At 44.0% G+C, this 27,219-nt stretch overlaps 1 protein-coding gene across 2 annotated transcripts in view; it reads left to right on the top strand.

Annotated features, from left to right (window-relative positions):
* NMRK1 (nicotinamide riboside kinase 1) overlaps positions 1-27,219 on the top strand; it is a 68,554-nt gene that overhangs the window by 29,485 nt on the left and 11,850 nt on the right. For both annotated transcript variants that reach the window (XM_056523275.1, XM_056523283.1), the window contains 5 exons: positions 13,096-13,149; positions 14,877-14,967; positions 16,326-16,374; positions 20,574-20,727; positions 25,992-26,063. In XM_056523275.1, the coding sequence (XP_056379250.1) occupies positions 13,096-13,149; positions 14,877-14,967; positions 16,326-16,374; positions 20,574-20,727; positions 25,992-26,063 (420 nt within the window). The remainder of the gene's footprint in view (positions 1-13,095; positions 13,150-14,876; positions 14,968-16,325; positions 16,375-20,573; positions 20,728-25,991; positions 26,064-27,219) is intronic.

The following is a 27,219-nucleotide window of genomic DNA, read 5'->3' as shown; positions in this document are numbered from 1 at the left end:
GGACTACGTGCTATCCAACGTTTTTTGGGGTTCGCCAATTATTACAGACAATTCATTCCACATTTTCCACTATTGTGGCTCCTATCGTGGCTTTAACCAAGAAGAATGCCAATCCTAAGTCCTGGTCTCCCCAAGCGGAAGACGCATTTAAACGGCTCAAGTCTGCCTTTTCTTCTGCTCCCGTGCTCTCCAGACCTGTTCCATCTAAACCCTTCCTATTGGAGGTTGATGCCTCCTCAGTGGGAGCTGGAGCGGTCCTTCTACAAAAAAATTCTTCCGGGCATGCTGTTACTTGTGTTTTTTTTTCTAGGACCTTCTCTCTGGCGGAGAGGAACTACTCCATCGGGGATCGAGAACTACTGGCCATTAAATTGGCACTTGAGGAATGGAGGCATCTGCTGGAGGAATCAAAATTTCCAGTTATCATTTTCACCGATCACAAGAATCTCTCCTATCTCCAGTCTGCCCAACGGCTGAATCCTCGCCAGGCCAGGTGGTCGTTGTTCTTTGCCCGTTTTAACTTTGAAATTCATTTTCGCCCTGCCGACAAGAACATTAGGGCCGATGCTCTCTCTCGTTCCTCGGATGCCTCGGAAGTAGAGGTCTCTCCGCAACACATCATTCCTCCTGACTGTCTGATCTCCTCTTCTCCAGCCTCCATCAGGCAAACTCCTCCAGGGAAGACCTTCGTTTCTCCACGCCAACGTCTCGGGATTCTCAAATGGGGTCACTCCTCCCACCTCGCAGGCCATGCGGGCATCAAAAAGTCCTTGCAACTCATCTCTCGTTTCTATTGGTGGCCGACTCTGGAAACAGATGTTGTTGATTTTGTGCGGGCCTGTACTGTCTGTGCCCGGGATAAGACTCCTCGCCAGAAGCCTGCTGGTCTCCTTCACCCTCTGCCTGTTCCCGAACAGCCTTGGTCTCTGATTGGTATGGACTTTATTACAGACCTACCCCCATCCCGTGGCAACACTGTTGTTTGGGTGGTCGTTGATCGATTTTCCAAGATGGCACATTTTATTCCTCTTCCTGGTCTTCCTTCAGCGCCTCAGTTGGCAAAACAATTTTTTGTACACATTTTTCGTCTTCACGGTTTGCCCACGCAGATTGTCTCGGATAGAGGTGTCCAATTCGTGTCAAAATTCTGGAGGGCTCTCTGTAAACAACTCAAGATTAAATTAAACTTCTCTTCTGCTTAGCATCCTCAATCCAATGGGCAAGTAGAAAGAATTAACCAGGTCCTGGGTGACTATTTACGGCATTTTGTTTCCTCCCGCCAGGATGACTGGGCAGATCTTCTACCTTGGGCCGAATTCTCGTACAACTTTAGAGTCTCTGAATCTTCTGCTAAATCCCCATTTTTCGTGGTGTACGGCCGTCACCCTCTTCCCCCCCCCCCCCCCTATTCCCTTGTCCTCTGGTTTGCCCGCTGTAGATGAAGTGACTCGTGATCTTTCCACCATATGGAAAGAGACCCAAAATTCTCTTTTACAGGCTTCATCTCGCATGAAAAAGTTTGCCGATAAGAAAAGAAGAGCTCCTCCCATCTTTGCTCCCGGAGACAAGGTATGGCTCTCCGCTAAATATGTCCGCTTTCGTGTCCCCAGTTACAAACTGGGACCACGCTATCTTGGTCCTTTCAAAGTCTTGTGCCAGATTAATCCTGTCTCTTACAAACTCCTTCTTCCTCCTTCTCTTCGTATTCCCAATGCCTTCCATGTCTCTCTCCTTAAACCACTCATCATCAACCGTTTCTCTCCCAAACTTGTTTCTCCCACTCCTGTTTCCGGTTCTTCTGACATCTTCTCCGTAAAGGAGATACTGGCCTCCAAGACGGTCAGAGGAAAAAGATTTTTTTTGGTAGATTGGGAGGGCTGTGGTCCTGAAGAGAGATCCTGGGAACCTGAGGACAACATCCTAGACAAAAGTCTGGTCCTCAGGTTCTCAGGCTCCAAGAAGAGGGGGAGACCCAAGGGGGGGGGTACTGTTACGCCGAGCGCTCCGGGTCCCCGCTCCTCCCCGGAGCGCTCGCAACTTCCTCGCAATCGCAGCGCCCCGGTCAGACCTGCTGACCAGGTGCGCTGCGATACTTCTCCCAGCCGGGGTGCGATTCGCGATGCGGGTGGCGCCCGCTCGCGATGCGCACCCCGGCTCCCGTACCTGACTCGCTCTCCGTCGGTCCTGTCCCGGCGCGCGCGGCCCCGCTCTTTAGGGCGCGCGCGCGCCGGGTCTCTACGATTTAAAGGGCCACTGCGCCGCTGATTGGCGCAGTTGGCTTAATTAGTTTATTCACCTGTGCACTTCCCTATATAACCTCACTTCCCCTTTCCTTCCTTGCCGGATCTTGTTGCCATCGTGCCAGTGAAAGCGTTTCCCAGTGTGTTCCTAGCCTGTGTTCCAGACCTCCTGCCGTTGCCCCTGACTACGATCCTTGCTGCCTGCCCCGACCTTCTGCTACGTCCGACCTTGCTCTTGTCTACTCCCTTGTACCGCGCCTATCTTCAGCAGTCAGAGAGGTTGAGCCGTTGCTAGTGGATACGACCTGGTTGCTACCGCCGCTGCAAGACCATCCCGCTTTGCGGCGGGCTCTGGTGAAAACCAGTAGCAGCTTAGAACCGGTCCACTAGCACGGTCTACGCCAATCCCTCTCTGGCACAGAGGATCCACCTGCTGCCAGCCGAATCGTGACAACTGCACAGCTCCTGGGACGTGAGTTATCAGAGAGCAGTTAGACAGAAAACAACAACTCAACTTCAGAAGCTAATAACTATTGGAAGGATTAAGATTTTTTTATAGAAGTTATTTACAAATCTGTTGAACTTTCCGGAGCCAGTTGATATATAAAAAAAGTTTTGGCCTGGAATACCCCTTTAATATCACCAACCATTCCCATTTTATTAAGGTGTATCCAAATAAATGGCCCACTAAGCAGACTTTTTTGCTCTGGCAGTCAGAGGCTTAAATGGTACATATAATAGTAATATAAATTAATTTTTGATAGATTAGCTTTTTTGAATTACTTTTCTAATATATTTCTTAATAACATTTTGTAGCTTTATGTGTTAAATTATACCCTAAAAGTTTGGCCACCAGGGGTTTTCCTTCTGGTACTGTCTGCAGTCCTGCATGAAGATTGTCACCTGCAGCAGCCCGGCAGAGAGAAAGTCAGGAAATGCAGGTGGGACCCCAGCTCAGCTCAGTGTATAGAGTATATAGAGCTAAATATTTCAGCTCTGTTTTCTTTTGAGCTGAGCTAGACTGTAAAGTTATGATGCCTTCAGTTCATAGTACTGAATATTGTGCTTAATAATTTGCTGAATATTTCTGCTCCCTTTGCAAGCTACTGGGCAGCGCTGACACAGTTCAGTACTGAGATCTGGGGAGGGTGCAGTCTCAGCCAATCACAGCCCATTTCACACTGAACTGCTCTCAACTGTGTGTAGCAGAGTAAGGGAGGATGTTCTCCCCAGCAGGACTTCAGATGATTTCACGCCTGTTGGGGAACACCCCTTCCCAGTCTGTGGAGCTTACTGAGACTGAGCAGAAGATACAGAACAATATCAAGGTAGAAATAAAAAAAAAAATAATGAAACTAAAGGTAGGGGTGATTTATCAAGCTCATGATAGGTACTATTTAACAAGTTTGCCCTTACAAATGTACATCACGTCCTGACAAAGAGAGGGATCTCCTCTTGAAATGCATAGTCTGTTGTGTGTCCAATAAACTACAGTATTTACTTTTTATTTTCTATTGATTTGTCCGGAATCTTTTTCCTGATTATTCTGGATCATTTCTTTGACTTATGAGATTCATCAATTTAATATCAGAATAAGCTCTGGTAAAGTGAAAGCTGAGCTGTGATTGGTTGTTAGGGGCAACTACTCTAGTTTTTTTCTTGGACAGATTGATCAATCTGATTGTTTTTTGTTGCATTTTTTTTATCCCATTACATGATTCAACAATTTCTTATCAAGAATGTAAAAAATGCCACAAAAAGGGCAACACATATTGTTTTAGGCAGAAAAAAAATAAAATAGGACCACAAAAAGTACTGTGATTTGCAGTAAAAATGTGTATGACGCTGGCTCCGTGCGATTTTGGGGGGGGGGGGGGGGGGGAGTGATCCACTGCTGAGGTAGCCAGATGGCTTACCTCTCCTTCCGTTGCTGCTGCAGCTCAGATTGATAGAGCCTGGCTGAACCAGGCTTTATCAATCGAGCGGAGAGCACACAAATCAATGGAGTTCTATGGCATTCCATTGATCTGTATGAAGAATCTAATGATTCCTCCTAAAAGTCCTCTAAGGGGACTAATAAAGTGTAAAAAAAAAAAAAAAAAAAAAGTTGAATGAAAGTAAAAAAAAAAAAAAAAACACCCAATAACGCTTTCCATATTATAAGTTTGAATCACCCCCCTTTTCCCAACTTCAATATAAAAAATATGTAAACATAATAAAAATAAACATATGTGGTATCACCTCGTGTGCAAATGTCCGAACTATAAAAATATAGCGTTTATTAAACCCCACGGTCAATAAAAAAATACCAAAGTCCAAAATTGCATATTTTTGGTCACTTTGTATAACCTAAAAAAAAGTATAAAAAGCGATCAAAAAGTCCCATCAAAACAAACATCGTACCAATAAAAACTTCAGATCACGGCGCAAAAAATGAGCCCTCATACATCCCCATATACGAAAAATAAAAAGTTACAGGGGTCAGAAGATGACAATTTTAAACATACTAATTGTGGTGTATGTAGTTATAATTTGTTTTAGGTAGTAAAATATAATAAAACCTATATAAATTAGGTATCCTTGTAACCGTATAGAGCTACAGAATAAAGATAAGGTGTAATGTTTACCAAAAAGTGCACTGCGTAGAATCGGAAGCCCTCAAAAGTTACAAAAGGGTGTTTGTTTGTTTTTATTTTGCCCCACAAATATTTTATTCTGGTTTCAACATAGATTTTGTTATGAAATGATTGATGTCCTTACAAAGTAAAATTAGTGGCGCAAAAAACAAGCCCTCATATGGGTCTGTAGGTAGAAAATTGAAAGCGTCATGATTTTAGAAGGTCAGTAGGGAAATACAAAAGTGCAAAAATTAAAAATAACCCAGTCCTTAACCTGTTGGGGACGGAGGGCGTAACTATACGCCCTTCACCCACTCCCTTTCTATAACGCAAGGCCTCTAACAACGGCCACGCGTTATTAACCCTTTAGACACGGCATTAAAAGTTGAACTCCGCGTCTAAAGTGAAAGTAATTGCCGGTTAGCTCAGGGGGCTGTTCGAGATCGCCGCAATGAAATCCCGAACAGCTTACTGGACAGCTGGAGGATCCATACCTGCCTCCTCGCTGTCCGATCGCCGAATGACTGCTCAGTGCCTGAGATCTAGGCATGAGCAGTCAAGCGGCAGAATCATTGATCAATGGTTTTCTATGAGAAACCATTGATCAATGTAAAAGATCAGTGTGTGCAGTGTTATAACCCCCTATGGGAACTATAACATTGCAAAAAAAAAAGTGAACAAAAAAAAGTTAATAAAGATCATTTAACCCCTTCTCTAATAAAAGTTTGAATCACCCCCTTTTCCCATTAAAAAATAAATAAAAAGTCTAAAAAATAAAAATATGTGTGGTATCACTGCGTGCAGAAATGTCCAAATTATAAAAATATATCATTAATTAAACTGCACGGTCAATGGCGTACGCACAAAAAAATTCAAAAGTCCAAAATAGCGTATTTTTTGTCACTTTTTATTTAATGAAAAAATTTATAAAAAGTGATCAAAAAGTTCGGTCAATACATAAATGATATTGATAAAAACTTCAGATCACGGCACAAAAAATTAGCCCTCAAACCACCCCGTACGTGGAAAAATAAAAAAGTTATAGGGGTCAGAAGATGCCAATTTTAAACGTATACATTTTCCTGCATGTAGTTATGATTTTTTCCAGAAGTACGACAAAATCAATCCTATATAAATAGGGTATAATTTTAATCGTATGGACCTACAGAATAAAGAGGTGTCATTTTTACCAAAAAATGTACTGCGTAGAAACAGAAGCCCCCAAAAGTTAAAAAATTGCATTTTTTCTTCAATTTTGTCACACAATGATTTTTTTCCCGTTTCACTGTAGATTTTTGGGTAAAATGACTGATGTTATTACAAAGTAGAATTGGTGGCGCAAAAAATAAGCCCTCAAGTGGATTTTTAGGTGCAAAATTGAAAAGGTTATGATTTTTAAAATGTAAGGAGGAAAAAACGAAAGTGCAAAAACGGGAAAACCCTCCATCCCCAAGGTGTTAAGGGGTTAAAGGGGGTACGTTTTTTTTTAAATCAACTGGTGTTAAAAAGATTTGTGAATTACTTCTATTTAACCCCTTAACCCCTTAAGGACCCAGCCAATTTTCACTGTAGGACCCGGCAATTTTTTGCACATCTGACCACTGTCATTTTAAACATTAATGACTCTGGGATGCTTTTACCTTTCATTCTGATTCCGAGACTGTTTTTTCATGACATATTCTACTTTATGATAGTGATAACATTTTGTTGATACTTGCATCATTTCTTGGTGAAAAATTCCAAAATTTGATGAAAAAATTGAAAATGTTGCATTTTTTTTTTACTTTGAAGCTCTCTGCTTATAAGGAAAATAAATATTCCAAATAAATGATATATTGATTCACATATACAATATGTCTACTTTATGTTTCCATCATAAAGTTGACATGTATTTACTTTTGGAAGACATCAGAGGGCTTCAAAGTATAGCAGCAATTTTCCAATTTTTCACAAAATTTTCTAAATCGACATTTTTCAGGGACCAGTTCTGTTTTGAAGTGGATTTGAAGGGCCTTTATATTAGAAATACCCCACAAATGACCCCATTATAAAAACTGCACTTCTCAAAGTATTCAAAATGACATTTAAAAGGTTTGTTAACCCTTTAGGTGTTTCACAGGAATAGCCGCAAATTGAAGGACAAAATCTTCATTTTTTACACTGGCATGTTCTTGTAGACCCAGTTATTGAATTTTTGAAAAGGGGTAAAAGGAGAGAAATCTTCCTCAAATGTGTAACCCAATTTCTCTCGAGTAAGAAAATACCTCATATGTGTATGTCAAGTGTTTGGCGGGTGCAGTAGAGGGCTCAGAAGGGAAGGAGCGACAGTGGGATTTTGGAGAGTGAGTTTTTCTGAAATGGTTTTTGGGGGGCATGTCACATTTAGTAAGCCCCTATGGTGCCAGAACAGCAAAAAAAAAACACATGGCATAATATTTTGGAAACTACACCCCTCAAGGCATGTAACAAGGGGTCCAGTGAGTCTTAACACCCGACTTTTCGTTAAAGTTGGATGTGCAGATGATTTATTTTTTCACTAAAATGCTAGTTTTCCCTCAAATAATTTTTTTTTTACAAGGGATAATAGGACAAAATGCCCCCCAAAATTTGTAACCCCATCTCTTCTGAGTATGGAAATACCTCATGTTAGGACGTAAAATGCTTTGTGGGCGAACTACAATGCTCAGAAGAGAAGGAGTGACATTTGGCTTTTGAAAAGCAAATTTTGCTGAAATGGTTTTTGGGGGGCATGTCCCATTTAGGAAGCCACTATGGTGCCAGGACAGCAAAAAAAAAAAAAACACATGGCGTACGATTTTGGAAACTACACCCCTCAAGGCACGTAACAAGGGGTCCAGTGAGCCTTAACACCCCACAGTTGGATGTGTTTTTTTTTCACTAAAATGCTAGTTTTCCCTCAAATTTAAAATGTTTTCAAGGGATAATAGGACAAAATGCCCCCCAAAATTTGTAACCCCATCTCTTCTGAGTATGGAAATACCCCATGTGTGGATGTCAAGTGCTCTGCTGGCGCACTGCAATGCTCAGAAGAGAAGGAGCGCCATTGAGCTTTCAGGAAAAAAAAAATTTGGAATGGAAGTCAGGGGCCATGTGTAACCCAATTTCTCTCGAGTAAGAAAATACCTCATATGTGTATGTCAAGTGTTCGGCGGGTGCAGTAGAGGGCTCAGAAGGGAAGGAGCGACAGTGGGATTTTGGAGAGTGAGTTTTTCTGAAATGGTTTTTGGGGGGCATGTCACATTTAGTAAGCCCCTATGGTGCCAGAACAGCAAAAAAAAACACATGGCATAATATTTTGGAAACTACACCCCTCAAGGCATGTAACAAGGGGTCCAGTGAGTCTTAACACCCGACTTTTCGTTAAAGTTGGATGTGCAGATGATTAATTTTTTCACTAAAATGCTAGTTTTCCCTCAAATTAATTTTTTTTTACAAGGGATAATAGGACAAAATGCCCCCCAAAATTTGTAACCCCATCTCTTCTGAGTATGGAAATACCTCATGTTAGGACATAAAATGCTTTGTGGGCGAACTACAATGCTCAGAAGAGAAGGAGTGACATTTGGCTTTTGAAAAGCAAATTTAGCTGAAATGGTTTTTGCGGGGCATGTCCCATTTAGGAAGCCACTATGGTGCCAGGACAGCAAAAAAAAAAAAAAACACATGGCGTACGATTTTGGAAACTACACCCCTCAAGGCACGTAACAGGGGGTCCAGTGAGCCTTAACACCCCACAGTTGGATGTGTTTCTTTTCACTAAAATGCTAGTTTTCCCTCAAATTTAAAATGTTTTCAAGGGATAATAGGACAAAATGCCCCCCAAAATTTGTAACCCCATCTCTTCTGAGTATGGAAATACCCCATGCGTGGATGTCAAGTGCTCTGCTGGCGCACTACAATGCTCAGAAGAGAAGGAGCGCCATTGAGCTTTTAGGAAAAAAAAAATTTGGAATGGAAGTCAGGGGCCATGTGCGTTTACAAAGCCCCCCGTGGTGCCAGAACAGTGAACCCCCCCCCCCCCCCACATGACCCCATTTTGGAAACTGCAATCCTCACGAAATGTAATAAGGGGTGCAGTGAGCATTTACACCCCACCGGTATTTTGGAACAGTGGGCTGTGCAAATGAAAAATAAAAATTTTCATTTTCACGGACCACTGTTCCAAAAATCAGACACCTGTGGGGTGTAAATGCTCACTGCACCCCTTGTTAAATTCCGTGAGGGGTGTACTTCCAAAATGGGGTCACATGTGGGGGGGGGGTTCCACCATTCTGGCTCCATGGGGGGCTTTGTAAACGCACATGGCCTTCAATTCTAGCCAAATTCTCTCTCCAAAAGCCCAATGGCGCTCCTTCTCTTCTGAGCATTGTAGTGTGCCAGCAGAGCACTTTACATCCACACATGGTTTATTTATATACTCAGAAGAAATGGTGTTACAAATTTTGGGGGGCTTTTTTTCCTATTAACCCTAGTGAAAAATGAAAAATGTGGGATAACACCAGCATTTTAGTGCCCGCACCAAGGAACAATCTTCCAAGAGCGCTTGATAATCTTGATTTTTAACCCCGGGTCGGGCACGACATCAGATAACTGTCTCCGTCTGTGGCTATAGACTAACGGCACGTATATCCTGGATCCTCACTCGACAGATTTCTCCTTGATGATTCACAAACATCTGTTCTGCTTGGAGAATTTTGAGGTGGTGTTGGGCAGCTCGCCGGCCTGGAAGTGACAAGTGAGGGAGAGATGCATGTAGTGCACAGACAATATCATCAAAACAGTGCCTCATAATATTCATTCCTAAGATAAAATCAGCTGCCCCTTCACCCCTAACATTGGTGACAATCACACCCTGCCTTTCAAACACATGCTGTCCCACCTTCACCGTGGGCTCCCAGTAGCCATGCCTGGGTACTGGTTTCCCTTTCCCTGCAATTACTCTAAACTCTGCTTCCTGAGGTTCACACAACCTTTCGGGACCACAATACTTATAGAAAACCCGCTGCGGAATAGTGGACACCTGAGACCCCATATCTATCAGAGCTTGTAACCAGATACCTTCAACTATCACCTGTACATAAGGACAAGAAGCTACATACATAGACAGTCCTTTCTTGTCGCTGGTTGGTTCTGGACCTTCAGCAGCTACTCCCGGGGTGCGGTCCTCGACCCCAGGGGACGCCCGTTTAAAGCCCAACATTGGCTCTTCCAGTGTCCATTCTTGTTACAATAACTACAGACAGGTCTCTGACTTCCAGGTGGTCTCACAGGAAGGGTATTAGTTGGATCAGCAGGGCGGGGGTCAGGTTTCTTAGATGGCGGTGTTGCAGATCTAGAAGGGTTTGGCCGTACAGCCATTTCTTTAAAGGCCTTGGCTAACTGCTCAATGTCCTGTTTAATGTCTTGTAGGTCAGCTGTCCAAGGGCTAGAAGAAGGTGTTGGCTGGGCAAACTGAGAAGGGACAGGCGGCTGGGGCGAGGGCCCCGGAGATTCTGTAGCGGGAACACTAGCCTCCTCTGTCTGAGGTCCTGATTCTATCACTTTAACCGCTAGTCTTTTGAAAGCTGGGAAAGCCATGTTGGGATTTTGCACGGCAAGCATCCTAAGTTGGGCCTTGTCCCATTTGTTCAGTGCCCCTTCTATAAAACAGTCCATCAGTACTCGGTTGCCCTGATCAGGCGTGATGCTGTCCAACTTCTGTACCGCCTCTAACACGCTCTGTAAAGCTACTGCATATGCTCTGAGAGTCTCACCTGGCTTCTGACGTCGTTCATATAGTCTTAGGCGTACCGCCGAGGGAGAATGAGATTCAAACACCTGAGAATGTCTTTCAAAAATCTGTCCCACTGTGGCTTTGTCAGCCACCGGCCAGGTGCGAAGTTCCTCCAAGGCGGGTCCCTGGAGCTGTCCCAGAAGCAACTGTATCTGTTGATGAAGGGGTAGTGCATAAAATCCAAAGAGGCTGTAGAACTTTTCTTTAAAGTCTCTCAGTGTAAAAGGGTCACCATTGTAGGTGGGAAGCACAGGATTCCCCAAGAAGACAGGTGCACCAACAGGGGCTCCCAATACATAGGGAGAGGCTGGAGGTGGACTTGCTGGATCCTGCTTTGCCCGTGATGAAGGTCCTGCTGGAATCATAGGGAGAGTATATCTTTGTGAGGTAGAAAGTGTTGGTGAAGGCGGCAACACCCTTCTGACTGGGGGTGGAAACCCCATTGGTGAAATCACTGGAGCGTCGCCCCCTTGCTGTTCAGATGGGGACTGTGGCGCTGCAGGTTCTGACATCTTTGTATTTGGTATGTCGGCCCTTTAAATAAATCTTGAATTCCTAGGTCTCGATGAGATACGCAGTTGTTCTCTAATCTGGAATCTGAGAGCGTAGATTTCAAATTTGAGAGCGGTGACTTGAAACTCAATAGCTTTTAGTTGAAATTTGAGTGCGTTGATCGGCAGCTGGAGTGACTCTATATAGGATTACAATTTGCAATCTGATGTCTCAGAGTCCCATACTGTTCTGGCTCCTTATAGCTTCCAACCCGCTGTCACACTCTGCGCCTTTTCCCTTGCTGAACTATTTCTCCTTGTTGGTCTCCGGCTCTAGACTCCAACAAAATGGTCGCCGCGGCACCGAGGGCTTCAGTGGGCGGGGTCTCTGGATCACGTGTGCAGGAAGATTCCGCCCTAACTTCAGCTCTTCATCTCGCAGCTTGTAACTCCGCTGTGCTAATCGCCTCCCCCCTTACTTTACATGCGCAGTTCCTCCACCCAGCACCGTGCGCGCAACCCCTTACTCCGGAGTATAAGTCACAGTACATGAATAAAGTTTGTTACTTGGGGGGAGTACACTTTCACTAGTGGCAACTGTAGTAGGCACACACCCGAATCCTGTTTGTGACGCCAAAAAGGCTTTGTGGTAGCCCTTGGGGGGATATAATACAGTGGAAGTGTTGCTTCGGTATTTGAGGGGTTAATTTAACCCCTGTCACTCGTGACGCCAGGGTGTGGGTTAATACGCTGAGGTAAATGTTCGGCCTATCGCCACCCTTCCCAGAAACGATAGGTGCATGCTTAAATGAATGAAGGTCCACAATAGGGATGAACTTGAACTTGCATAAACTTTACTGAAGTACTTGCGGTACATCCAATTAACAGCAACAGTCTTAGTAATACAGTCTCTATACAGCTCAGCAATGATTGACAGATGCTGCGGACCATTGACTTATTCAAGGATTAATAGAATTAGGATTTGTGCAGAGATCCGTCCGGATTTAGGGGTCTGTTTAGGTTCGGTGATCTTGCGAAGTTAACAGGGATTGAGATAACTCACAGTTTTGTATGGATGGCCGTTGCCGCAAGGCTTGGGCCTAGTCATTGCGGAAGATAGCTACGCAGATCAGTCCTCATCAGCAGCGCAGGAACAAGAGCGCGATTAATGGCCGCCGCTCCCTTATATGGGCAGGGGCAGGGCCGTTTTGGATTGGTCCGTGTCAGCTGTCACTCACCGTTACAAGGCATGGTGGGTGAACACGTCACTTGGACCTCCTAATGTCCTAAAGCAAAACCATAGAGTTTTCCACCTGATCATATGACCCGCAGGTCCTGTTACGCTACAAACAGGTAGACAATTCAATATATACACTTTTTATACGTATTACTGTATAAATATCAGATAGAACTACTATACATTTAGTGGCTAAGTGAGAGGTGACAAGGGGAAGACTAGAAAAGAGGGACCCCGACATCCTAGGAACTCTGACTATGGGCACCTCTACATAGGTAACATATAAAATACGGTTCGGGACACCACATATGCTTTTGGGATCAGGGCCCTCACTCCTCTTGTTTTAGTTGATTATTAGTGTGCATTTCTAGGATGTTTGGTTTTGTATGTACCCCCAGAATCGTAGAGTGCTGTGGAATATGTTGGTGCTATGTAAATTATTATTATTATTGCTATTATTACCAAAAATTATTTTTAGGCCTGCACATAAGATTTGATCAGCTGATAAAAGAGAATTTGCTGACCGCTGAGCTTTTTAAACAGTGCAATAGTCAGAAACAAATGTTCCTGTGTAAAAGGGCCTTAAGTTTTGACTTTGTATTGCTTTTGTTATGGGCTTTACTAAACATACAATTGCAGTTTACAATAATCGTATTATGTCTGTAAAATATTTATAAGTTGATTAATGATACATTCCCATGCTTTTTTGACACAGAATGAAAACTGAAGACGGGCAGGCCATGAAAACATTCATTGTTGGAATTGGTGGGTAAGTGTTCTTTTACTACAACTAAGCAGGCCATGTTTTTTTTACTTTTTTTAACTATTTTTTTGGGAACACAAATTTATATAATGAAGCTGCCTTCCACAAATTAGAATCCGGCATGAGCTCCTTTGTAAGTCTCCCTCTGTATTTTAAAGATGCTGCCCATTTTTCTTTAACAAAAACTTAATCACTGTACAAGGAAATGTTATGTAGTTTTATTAGACAGCATTTTAAAATAACATATAAAATAACATTTGCCCAAGTTTCCTATTTTGTCTACTTATTTTTTTTATAAATAAAATTATTCTATTAAGATAAAGCATTTCATTTATGTATTTAATTTGAGGACAATGTAGTTTTAATGTTATTTATCAATAAAGTGTGTACTTGGGGCTGCCATTACTGTAGCCTCTTTGTCGTGTGTCACTTCACAACACCTACACAGTTGCTTTATGGCAGGCATAGGCCATATGAAAGTTAAGACTGAGAGTGTCTCATAGAAATGCATTGACCTCTCACTGCACATGTGCATAGCACAGGCTAGGTGAAATGAAAGAGGGAGCCAGCACAATTTTTTTGACATCCCTGAGGAGCAGTGACCTATCAAGAGACATCTAGTCTGTTCTTTACTACCCTTCAGACACCAACAAAATGGTGACAGTGGAATTGAAAAAACTACAAAACCCCCTTCCCCCTCTCCTTTTACACATAGACAGAGGAGGAAGGTAGACATGCGAGCTCTAATTTGCTGCAGCCAGACACGTTGGTTGCTTTCACCAGATTCCTCATGTTAGCGCCCTCTGCTGGTCAACAGTGGGAGATATGACAAATTATTATTAACTTTTTCACATTTTGTGACATTTAAATTTTTTTTTTAAGTTTCCCAAAAAAAAAAAATTTGAAAAAATTATTGAACCTCAAAAAAAAAAAAAAATTACATTTGGTGGCACATGTCCTTTAAAGGGGTACTCCGCCTCTAGACATCTTATCCCGTATCCAAAGGATAGAGGATAAGATGTCTGATCGTGGGGGTCCCTCTGCTGACATAATAAATGTGACACACATATGGCACAGTTTTTTGGTGCCAGAATTCAGGTTCATTTGCAATAGTTAGATCCATTGTTCACAACTACCTGGAAAATCCTGTACTCTGCTTCAGTGTGTTGCTTACTTGACTAGGAAATCCTGCTTAAAGGGGTATTCCGCCCCTAGACATTTTATCCCCTATCCAAAGGATAGGGGATAAAATGTCAGATCGCCGCGGTCCCGCTGCTGCATGCTGCACCGCACTATCATTACAGCACAGAGCGAGTTCGCTCTGCACGTAATGATGGGCGATACGGGGGACGGAGCAGCGTGACGTCATGGCTCCGCCCCTCGTGACATCACGGCCCATCCCCTTAATGCAAGTCTATGGGAGGGGGCGTGACGACCGCCACGCCCCCTCCCATAGACTTGTATTGAAAGGGGCGGGCCGTGACATCACGAGGGGTGGAGCCGTGACGTAACGATGCTCCGGCCCCTGTACCGCCCATCATTACGTGCAGAGCGAACTTGCTCTGTGCTGTAATGATAGCGCGGTGCCGCAGCGGGGATCCCGGGGGTCCCCAGCAGCGGCACCGCGGGGATCTGACATCTTATCCTCTATCCTTTGGATAGGGGATAAGATGCCAGGGGCGGAGTGCCCCTTTAAGTATCTGGCTTAACATATTGCATATTTATTTTGGTAGTGTGACAAACGGTGGAAAAACAACACTTGCCGACAAGCTTCTAGAAATGCTTCCCAACTGCAGTCTTATCAGCCAGGATAACTACTTCAAGGTATCAATAACATTAACCGTGATGGCCCTGTTCTTTTATATACTGTGCATGGTCTAACTAAATTCTTAGGGAATTGTTTTATAACGTGGCATAATAGAAAGCTGATCAAAAGGTCCACTGCGTATGTAGCTTAAAGGCATACTTCGTGGAAAAACATCTTATCCCCTATCCAAAGAATTCTTAGACTGTGTAAATCTAGACTAGACAGTCTACAAATGCGCAAAATTTGCCAATCAAATGTATTAAATCTGGCTTACCTTTAGACAGACTAGCCTAAAGTCCCTCTTACATGGGGCGATTATGTACCACACATGCCAGTAATCGCTCTGTGTATTAGGTCCTGCAGTTAGCTGATGAATGAGCAAAAAGTCTGTTGACTGATAACATGGTCCTAACCTGTGAAAAAATCCTTGTCGTTGGCCGCATACCTCCATGTGTAATAGGTGAAGTGCAGTCAAATAATAATAAAAAGCCAGCAACCCAGCAAACATTCGTGTGGCCCAGCCTGCCCAGTAACTGAGCTGTGTATTAGGCTTCTTAAATGAGCCTAGGAGACTGGCTCTCATATCGGGTAGGGATCGGGCAGTGTAATGCACACTTTTAGTTGCCTTAAAATTCAGGTACTTTTTTGCGCCCAAAGTGGTACTGTAGCCATGCCCCCTTTTCTCATAAGTCACACCCCATTTCTGTTCGTCTACACCCCTAGTCGGGTGTGAAGCAACTTTGTCTGAAACACATTGTAAATGAGGGGCAAAAATCTGGCACATATGCAATAATAAAACTGTCCCACTGACTTTTGTCACAGAGACGTGTTGAAACACTATGACTAAAACTCTGTGAGGGACATTTTCACAGAAGTCATAACTCTCCATACTGTGTGCTGAAGGGCCTCAGAACCCACCTCAGGCCCCTTTATTGTAACTATTGGTGGAATCCAGTTTGCAGACTCCCACCGATTATGTCATCTGATTTGTCCCTCTAATAAGTAGGTCACCATACTGTGGATATCCAACTGTTGCAAAACTACAACTCCCAGCATGCCCAGACAGCCGTTGGCTTTTTGCAACATCTGAAAGGCCACAGTTTGGAGACCACTGCTCTAATATATCCATAGATAATATTAGCTGAGGAGAGGATGATGGTAATAATACTCAACAGGATAATTGACAGAAAGCCCCTATAATGTGTGCCCTCCAGTAATATTACTTATTTGTCACAATTCTCCTTCACTTGATAATAGCATTTTTTTTAAACAACAAAAACGCTACTTACTTTTTTTTTTTTTTTTACTGAGATCTATTGCTTTGACAGACATGTTATTCCAATAAATGTATTCCTTACCTTTTGTATTACTTTAGCCAGAGGCAGAGGTTGCAACAGATGAAAGAGGATTCAAGCAGTTTGATGGTAAGCACTCATGTTATTACTTTTGGAGGTCATAGTTAAAGAGTACCTGTCACCATTTTTCTTCACTATCTCAGGATATGTTCCCTAACTACTCCCTAAGGGTGCGTTCACACGGAGTAAATGAAGAGTAATTCACGCTGAAAAATTTACGGGCGGAAAAAATAAAAACAAAATTTGCGGGAAATTCGCGCGCAATTTGCGCGGAATTGCGTGCGGAATTGCGCGCAGACATGGGGGAGAAAGAAGTGAAGGGTTTTTCAGCCATTTCCGCGCAAATTGCGCGCAAATTCTGCGCAAATTGACCACGAATTGCGCACGGATTCCTTTTGAAAACAATGTCGGGCGCAATTTATTTTTACCATTGACTTCAATTGATTTCTGCTAGTGGATTCCGCTTGAAGAATGAACATGTTCTTTCTTCAAGCGGAATGGAATTCAGCGTCGGAATTCTGCTAGCAGAATTTCCGCAGTGTGAACAGGCCAGCAGAAATAACATTAAAGTCAATGGGCAGAGTAGATGCGCATTCATTTGTAGCTGAGAATTCAAGAGGAATTACTCGAGTAAATTCCTCTTGAATTACTCCTTGTGAACGCACCCTAACACTCCTCCCACCCTTAAAAAAAATTCAGAGCTTTAAAAAGCTGTGTATCATACCTTTCTTCTTGCTAACATAGTGCAGTCTCCCAGCAGGAGAAAGTGGGCATTTTCCAGCAGGCATGACATCACTGAAGCCTGCTGGGGGACCACTTCTGTCCTCAAATCATTGCAGTGCTGTGATGAAGAGAAGACTTCATGCTCTATGCAGCAGCTTTCAGTCTGTGTATCTTCAGTGAGGCTCTTTGCAGCTTTCAGTCCGTGCAACTTTTAGTCTGTGCAGCTGTCAGTGAGGCTCTTTGCAGCTTTTAGTCTCTGCAGCTTTTTATCTGTACAGCTGTCAGTGAAGCTCTATGCATCTGTCAGCGAGGCTCTTTGCAGCTTTCAGTCTGTGCAGCTTTCATTCTGTGTATCTTTCAGTGAGGCTTTTTGCAGCTGTCAATCAAGCTCAGTGCAGAGAAACACTTTCTGAGTTTGGTCTCCTGCCATTACAAGCTGGAGACCAAAATCTGAGATTTTAACCTGACAGAATGTGTTCTGACCAAAAAGGGAGACACCTGGTGGCCAAAAGTATACAGCAGAAAAACTAACAAAACATTTTTTTTTTATGGAAGCCAATTACAAAAGTTATTTATTTGGCATAAGGAATCAAATATTAAATGGGCACTGTCATGAAAAATAATTTTTGATATGTTGTAGTACTCAAGTACTACAACATATCTCTAATATACCTTTATTAAAAAAAATGCTTTTAAAACATTTTAAAAGCAATTTGAAATTCGGCCACTAGGGGGCGCCCTCCTAGTGGCCGAATGCAGTGCGGAGTGACGTCACAGCAAAATTCCGACTGATTCCGGCAGGGCATCAGTCGAAATTTTGCGCAGGCGCAGTAACAGCCAGGGCTCCGCATCGGCTTCCCGCACTCGCCGACGGCCCTGCTGCAAGGTGCGGGCGGCGCGGGGGGTTGGCTGCTACAGCATGGTGCGGGGAGTGCTGCTCTAAGGTACGGGGGGGATGGGGGGCGCTGCTGCAAGGTGCGGGGGGATGGGGGGGCGCTGCTGCAAGGTGCGGGGGGATGGGGGGCGCTGCTGCAAGGTACGAGCTGGATGGGGGGCGCTGCTGCAAGGTACGGGGGAGGATGGGGGGCGCTGCTGCAAGGTACGGGGGGGGGATGGGGGTTGTTTGGGTTTACTTACCGAGCGGCAGGAAGAGTCTCGCCCGCACCCGTCCCTCCCGCATCGGCTCCTGGCTCACTCCTTCCCCCATGAAACTCCTGTCCTGGGTGCCTCCAGTTGTTTTACCACTACAACTCCCAGCATGCCCTGACAGCCAATAGATGTCAGGGCATGCTGGGAGTTGTAGTGGTGAAACAGCTGGAGGCACCCTGTTGGGAGAACTAAGGGCGGAAGTCCCCCCCCAGCAGGCATCAGTGACGTGGTGCCTGCTGGGGAAGTCTGCCTGGTAGTGAGCACACTACCAGGCAGACTAAATGCCATTTTAAAAATAGTAAAAAAAATAAATAAAGGCAGGGAGGGTGTTAGGGATAGAAGGGCAATAGGCAGGGACAGAAAAAAAAATCATGATGGTGGGAGCTACCCTTTAAAAATCATGTTTAATGACAGTGTCCATTTAAGCTTTATACACCGATTTCAATAAAAAATGGCTCTGGAGTAAGATGCCACAAATCTATTTCCGTCGGTGTGGTATAACATTGAAATCTACTTTAGCTTTGAGCTAAAGCAATTTCAGGCTAAGTTTATGCCAATTTTTGTTATAAATTATATAAAAAAAGTTGGACTGACCCACCCACTTTTTTGGCAAAGTACAGTGGGCAGCACAGAATTAGAAAAAGTTGCATGTTTTGCACAAGTCAATGACAGCACAAAAATGTAGACTTTTTGTATAGCAGTCATTGGCATATCAGCTTAGTAAATTCCTCCCTATATGTTTATGCATTGACGTGAATAGGAGCTAATCTGTAGTAACGCAGCACAGTTACTACACAATCTACAGAGCCGAGGCTCCAGGCTCTGTACATGTGTTTACATCCAGGTGGTGGGGCTTGCTTGAGCAGCTTTTGATGGCCAATTATCAGTTTTGCCTGAAGAACCCTTTTGAAGGAGAATGCCAGTGGGAGTTTTTTTTTTCTAACTATGGCCATTCTATGGTGAGGGTGTTGGAAGGGCAGATGTTGTTAACACTTAGGGCAGATGGTATTAACCCTATGTGTTCGTGACGCCAGGGCGTGGTTATCCTCTACACCACCCGAGGTATGGCCGCTGGTTACTAGGCCAGGCGTGGGGTAAATAATCACTCCGATGCAAGGTTACGGGACACCGGCACTTTACTGAGGCAGACAGATGTTAAAGTCTTTATTGCTCAGTTTAGGCACAAGGAGATGCTCAGTGAACTTTAGGGAGCTTGTTGGTTCGCTGGGACTTGTAGTGGACTTGGACTGAATTTGCGCAACCCACACTTACTTTAGCAACTTGACAGACTTGACTGACATGACTAGACTGGTCCCCTGTCTTTGTGCTTACTGCCAGGCTTTGACTTTCGCCTGCAGGGGTTACTGGTAGTAGCTGCATGGCTGCATGTTTAGGCCTTGGTCTCCCTCAGGAACACCAGACAACTCTCAGGTCTTCACTTGACTGTACCTCAGCTAAGACTAACTAGGCTATCTCCTCCCTAGTATATATGGGAGCAATTTTGTGGAATCCCATAAGTTACCAACAAGTCACCTGTTCACATTGCACCTTCCTTGGTAACATAGGTCTTGACAACAGTATTTAAAGTAACAGCGGCAGTACATTAAAGGAGTATTCCGGGCAAAAACATTTTATCCCCTATCCAAAGGATAGGGGATAAGATGTCTGATCGCGGGGGGCCTCCGCGATCTCCCTGCAGCACCCGCATTCTATGTTCAACCAAAGTACTTAAAGGGGTATTACAGGCAAAAACATTTTATCCCCTATCCAAAGGGGGACCGATGCTGGGACTCCCCACAATCTTCCTGCAGCACCCGCATTCTATGTGGGAACTGCGTCTCAAGTTTCGGAAACCTCCGGGACTGGGGACGTGACGTCACACCACGCCCCCTCCCATAGACATGAATGGAGGGGGCGTGGCGTGATGTCACGTCCCCAGTCCTGGAAACCCAGAGGTTTCCGAAACTTGAGACGCAGCTCCCGCATAGAATGCGGGTGCTGCAGGGAGATCGCGGGGGTCCCAGCGGCAGGCCCCCTGCGATCAGACATCTTATCCCCTATGCTTTGGATAGGGGATAAAAAAATTTATTTATTCAGACTTTGTTTATTCAGACTTTGACTAAGGACATATAGTGCTGGAAACGTGTTAGTCAGATTTGTGAAAACAGATATTGTTCACAAGTATTTTAATATCTCTTCCATAAAGAATCTGGATTTTATAGGAATTCGCTGAGGATTTGTTTTCTTGCATTTACTGTCAAGACTTGTGGACAGTGCATACTGGTAGTACTTTTTTCATTTGTAACCCTAGTTGCCTGTACCCTATACAGTGCATATGTGTTAAAAAATATTATAATTCTTGTGGAATGCTGTATAATATCTCTATATCTTTACAGTGCTCGAGGCCTTAAAAATGGAAGCAATGATGTCAGATGTGCTTTCTTGGATCAAACAACATAGAGAAATGGAAAAATCCAAAACATTTCAAGAAAAATATGAAAAGTCTGTACATTTTTTGATAATTGAAGGCTTCCTCCTGTACCACTACACGTATGTAAGCCTTACTGGCTAGCAATACCACATACATGCTCTTTTCTTCAATAATGTAATCATTTTAGAGGGAATATATGATGAGAAAATTACACATGTAAATAAGCTTTTACTATAAACGTATATGTAGTAAAATTAGCTGGTGGTACTTAAAAAAAAAAAAATGTATGTGACAAAAATTTTTTTTTATCTTGCCAAGGAGGGCAACATTGTCCTCTGGGGCCTGCAATCAGCAACTGATTGAGAAAAAGCTCATTCATGGGCTGATTGGGTAGTTTTAAACCCGTCAAAAAATGATCAGCCATTGGCCACACATTTCCCTGTGTAATAGATGTGTGGTCACACTAACAAAGCCCTTGCCACCCGGCACTCAAGATGATTAAAGGCTCTGTAGACAAGCACTGAACTATGAGATTGGTGCCTGTTTTCTATAGAGCTTTTGGCTGTCTGATAGGGCACTAAGACAACTGTACTGGCCTTTTTTCATGCACACTTTAAACAAACACCGATTCGGCCCTTGTTTACTAAGCCTATTAATGGGCTCGACCATCTCTTGCTGGAACATTTGTTGCCCTTTGCCTCCATCATTCGTTAGCCGCCCATCCCCTGTTACACAAGGAGATGTGTGACCAATCAACAAGAATTTTTAAGCCAGGCAAATGAAGTGATTAGCCAATCAATAAGCATTTGCTTGTATTTTGTTGGCTGATTGCTGGCCCTATTACACAGGTCAATATTAGCCTTTTCAGACGATAATTACTTCTTCATGTCAATTTACATCTTCTCTGTCACTCCCTAGTGTCTACGGGAGGGACTGTACTCTTTCACTTCCTATAGACTGTATCTATTTGGATCTATGGCCGTTCTTTTTGCAGGTGCCATAATGTACACACATTTGTCTGTACAGACAAGACAGGAAGGAAGTGTATGCCTTCAATGTGGCTGCAGCAGGATTGTTTTTTTATAAAACCAACATTTAAAAAACAATCACATTATTTATCATCCACAAACTTACATTTAAGTACTAAAAGTTAGGATAGGGGATCAGTTTCAGATCGCATGCGGGCTGACCGCTGGGGCCCCCACGATCTCCCGATCGGGGGCCCCTGGCTCTTTGTTGAAATAATGTGTATCCACCCCCTCAATGCACTGCTCCAGCTCTCCCATAGAGATGCATTAAGGGGCGTGTCAGCCACCACTTCGTGTGGTGGTCGAACACGCCCCTTTCCTGCAGACTGCTGGGGCCCCGTACGGGAGATTGCGGGGAGGTTCCTAGCGGTCGTACTCCCTGCAATCTGAAACGTATCCCCTATCCTGTACTCCTTTAACCTCTTAAGGACCAAGGACATACGCGTACGTCATAGCTACTGGCAGTTAAGGACCAAAGACGTACGCATACGTCCGTGGGAATTTCGGTCCCTGCCGCGCACCGGGCGGGGACTGGACCTGGGTAACAGCTGATATCTATCAGCAGACACCCCATTCAAATGTCCAGGGGGGTAATCACACCGGCAATTTGCTGCAATTCTGGGTCATACAGGTCTTCGGTGACCCGGAAAATAAGTGGGATCGGGGTTGTCCAAGACACCCACGATCATCATGAAGGAATAGGAGTGAGGTGGCAGGGGTGCCACCCCTTCTATCCCTGCTATTGCAAGAAGCGACGACCAATAGCAGATCTGGGGCGGGGGGGTTAACTTTCGGTTTCCCCATTCTGCCCACCCACAATAGGTGGGGCAGAACGGGGAAACCGATGAGGACCGGCGCCGAAGTCCACTTACCCATCAGCAGCGGTGATCGGTGGCAGAAGAGGATGGCGATGGGGCTCCCTGAATCCCTGGATCCTACGGAAGCCGGTGAGTTGCCACTGTACAATGGTCTCTAAACTGTAGCCCTTCAGATGTTGCAAAACTACAACTTCCAGCATGCCCAGACAGCTGTTTGCTGTCTGGGCATGCTGGGTTTTGTAGTTTTGCAACATCTGGAGGGCCACAGTTTGGAGGTCACTGTGCAGTGGTGTCTAAACTGTAGCCCTCCAGATGTTGCAAAACTGCAAATCCCAGCATGCCCAAACAGCTGTCTCGGCATGCTGGGAGTTTTAGTTGCGTACTGCCAGCTACTACACCCTTCGGCGATCAGTAAAAGAACCTAACTGAAGGTTTTCCAACCAGTGTGCCTCCAGCTGTTGCAAAAGAACAACTCCCAGCATGCACGGTCTGTCAGTACATGCTGGGAGTTGTAGTTTTGAAACAGTTGGAGGTTTGACCCCCCCCCATGTGAATGTACAGGGTACATTCACACAGCGGGTTTAAAGTGAGTTTCCTGCTTCAAGTATCAGCTGCGGCAAATTTATCACTGCAGCGCAAACTCCTAGCGGGAAACTCACTGTAAACCTCCGCCCATGTGAATGTACCTTAAAAACACTACACTAAACTACACAAAATAAAGGTAAAACACTACATATACACCCCCTTTCACTGTCCCCCCCAATAAAAATGAAAAACGTATTGTACGGCAGTGTTTCCAAAACAGAGCCTCCAGCTGTTGCAAAACAACAACTCCCAGTATTTCTGGACAGCCACTGACTGTCCAGGCATGCAGGGAGTTTAGCAACAGCTGGAGGCACCCTGTTTGGGAATCACTGGCATAGATTACCCCTATGCCCACCCCTATGCAATCCCTAATTCAGTCCTCAAATGTGCATGGCGGTCTCTCACTTCAGAGCCCTGTCGTATTTCAAGGAAACAGTTTAGGGCCACATATGGGGTATTTCCGTACTCGGGAGAAATTGCACTACAAATTTTGGGTGTCTTTTTCTCCTTTTACCCCTTATGAAAAGGAAAAGTTGGGGGCTACACCAGCCTGTCAGTGTAAAAAAATTAAAAATTTTACACTAACATGCTGGTGTTGCCCCATACTTTTTATTTTCAAAAGCGGTAAAGGGAAAAAAAGAGCACCAAAATTTGTAACGCAATTTCTCCTGAGTACGGAAATACCCTATATGTTGGCGTAAAATGCTCTGCGGGCGCACAACAAGACTCAGGAGTGAGAGCGCACTATGTATATTTGAGGCCTAAATTGGTGATTTGCACAGGGGTGGCTGATTTTACAGTGGTTCTGACATAAACGCAAAAAAGTTAATACCCACATGTGACCCCATTTTGGAAACTACACCCCTCACGGAACGTAACAAGGGGTATAGTGAACCTTAAGACCCCACAGGTGTTTGACGAATATTCGTTAAAGTTGGATGGGAAAATGAAGAAAAAAAATGTTTTCACTAAAATGCTGGTGTTACCCAAAATTTTTCATTTTCACAAGGCAAAATAGGAAAAAAGACCCACAAAATTTGTAACCCCATTTCTTCTGAGTAAGAACATACCCCATATGTGCATGTAAAGTGCTCTGCGGGTGCACTACAATGCTCAGAAGAGAAGGAGCGCCATTCGGCTTTTGGAGAGAAAATTTGTCTGTCGGCAATTGAAGGCCACGCGTGTGTTTACAAAGTCCCCATAGTGCCAGAACAATGGACCCCCCCCCCACATGGGACCCCATTTTGGAAACTACACCCCTCATGTAATGTAATAAGGGGTAGAGTGAGCATTTACGCCCCACTGGTGTCTGACCGATTTTTGGAATAGTGGTCCTTGAAAATTTAAAATGGTATGCCATGTGGGGGGTTTTCTGCTGTTCTGGCACCATAGAGGCTACCTAAATGTGACATGCCCCCCAAAAATCATTTCAGAAAAACTCACTCTCCAAAATCCTATTGTCGCTCCTTCCCTTCTGAGCCCTCTACTGCGCCCGCCGAACAGTTGACATACACATATGAGGTATTTTCTTACAAGAGAGAAATTGGGTTACAAATTTTGAGAGGATTTGTCTCCTTTTACCCTTTGTAAAAATTCTAAATCTAGAAGTGTAAGTTCTTCCTTTATATGTCCTATTCCTTTTGAATACATTTGGCTTTGGCTCAAAAACTGCGGTGGCAGTTTTCCAAAAACTGCCAGAAAAAAAAAACAAGTGGAAACCTAGCCAAAGGGTTAACACACTTACTGAATGTCATTTTGAATACTTTGCAGTTTTTATAATAGGGTCATTTATGGGGTATTTCTAATAAGAAAGCCCTTCAAATCCATTTCAAACCTGAACTGGTCCATGAAAAATTCAGATTTTGAAATTTTTTTGAAAAATTGGAAAATTTCTGCTGAACTTTGAAGCCCTCTGATTTCTTCCAAAAGTAAAAACATGGCAACTTTATGATGCAAACATAAAGTAGACATATTGTATTTGTGAATCAAAATATAATTTATTTGAATGTCTTTTTTCCTTACAAGCAGAGAGCTTCAAAGTTAGAAAAATGCAACATTCTCAATTTTTTCATCAAATTTTTCACCAAGAAATTATGCAAGTATCGACAAAAATTTACCACTAACATAAAGTAGAATATGTCACGAAAAAACTATCTCGGAATCAGAATGAAAGGTAAACACATCCCAGAGTTATTAATGCTTAAAGTGACAGTGGCCAGATGTGCAAAAAACGCTCTGGTCCTACAGTGAAAATTGCCCTGGTCCTTAAGGGGTTAAATAGGTACTGTCATTTGAACAAACATAGCATAGATCAATAGTACAAGTGAGTATAAGAATTTTTGTAATATATCTAATTAGACAAAAATGCTTCTTTTTCCTAATATAATACAGATTTATGGAGGGGGAGGAGAAACCCATTAGAACTGCAAATTAGAGATAAAGCCTGCAGAGCAGAAATCTGCTTAAAAATACCATATACAAGGTATATAATGGCCAGAAATAGTGCTGCTTCTCTACAAGAAATTCCTTTTAAAGGGATGACTCTGTGGGAAAGCATAAAAAGTTAGTAAGTTACCACACTCCTCTGCCTCCTAGACCTATGGTGTGGACCCTTGAGCACTCCTTTGCAATCTTTTGAAGCAATGGAACATAAACAACCTGATAAGCGCCCTATTTTTTCCAAGCTTACTGCTGAAAAAGGAGGAATGAAAGAAAAAAGAGGAAAGTGACAAAAAATATATATTTTGGAATTCCTGATCAAGTAAGATTTCTTTTTTGTGTCCACCAAGACTTAAAGCATTCGATTTTTTATTTGATCCTGGGGGCATTATGTGTCATGGTTGTTATTAATTTTATTTAGGCCAGATATTACTGTAAATGAACTTAATGTTTATTATGTATATTATGGCCTAGTTATTTTGATGCATAAAAATAAACTTTGGCTTATTCTAGGAATCTGGATGATCTTTTTGACCTGAGGTATTTTCTATCTATTCCATACGAGGAATGTAAGAAGAGGAGAAGGTATGTAGAGCACATAATCATTTTTTACATAAAATATTCTGATTTGTGTAATACATGTATACTAGGCAATACATGCCCCTCAAAGTAAAACCTTCACACCCCCTGACTGTATAAGCACGCCTATTGCAGGTTATTGGAGATTTTAAGATTATAGTGACATCATTGGAGGGGCTGAAACCTCTGCTGATCACTAAAATAAAGGGGCAGAAGCTTTTTAACTCCTTGGGGACGAAGGACGTATGCATACGCCCTCGCGTCCCGTCACTTAAGGATGGAGGGCGTATCCATACGCCCTCAGCATTTCCGTCGAGCGGCAGTGATCGGACCGGGATGCCTGCTGATATCTATCAGCAGGCATCCCGTGGCAATGCCTAGGGGGGTCCTGAGACCCCCCATATCGGCGATCGCAACAAATCGCAGGTCAATTCAGACCTGCGATTTGCCGTGATCCGGGCAAATCGGGTCACTGGTGATCCGATCTCCCGGAAAATAAGACTGATCGGAGCTGTCAGAGACAGCTCCGACCAGCCTAAAGGATAGGAGCGAGGTGGCAATGTTGCCACCCCCTCCTATTCCCTGCCATTGGTCGGTCAGGCTGACCACCAATGGCAGGAGGGGGGCGGGGGTTACAGTTAATTTCCCCCTGCTCTGCGCACCGATCGAAGTCGGTACAGAGCGGGGAGAACACAGGGGGAACACGGGCGGCGAGGTGGGGGACATGGCCTGGCATACCCGGACCGGAGGAGGCGGCGGAGGCGGCATCCCGGAGCAGTGGCGCGAGCAGGAGGAGCGGCGGCCGGAAAGTGCGGCTGAAAAGGCTGCAGTGAAGATCGCGATAAGTGATCTTCACTGTGGCCTTCTAAAAGCTGCAAAACTACAACTCCCAGCATGCCCACACAGCCAAAGGCTGTCTAGGCATGCTGGGAGTTGTAGTTTTGCAACATCTGGAGGGTCACAGTTTGGAGACCACTGTGTAGTGGTCTCTAAACTGTGGTCCTCCAGATGTTGCAAAACTACAACTCCCAGCATGCACTGACTGTCTGGGCATGCTGGGAGTTGTAGTTTTGCAACATCTGAAGTGGCACAGTTTGGAGACCACTATATGGTGGTCTCCAAACTGTAGCCCTCCAGATGTTGCAAAACTGCAACTCCCAGC

This window comes from Hyla sarda, chromosome 1 (assembly GCF_029499605.1).
Source record: "Hyla sarda isolate aHylSar1 chromosome 1, aHylSar1.hap1, whole genome shotgun sequence".
In the NCBI taxonomy this organism is placed as follows: Eukaryota; Metazoa; Chordata; class Amphibia; order Anura; family Hylidae; genus Hyla; species Hyla sarda.
Note: the sequence above shows the minus strand (reverse complement) of the source record. Positions and strands in the feature narration are given on the sequence as shown.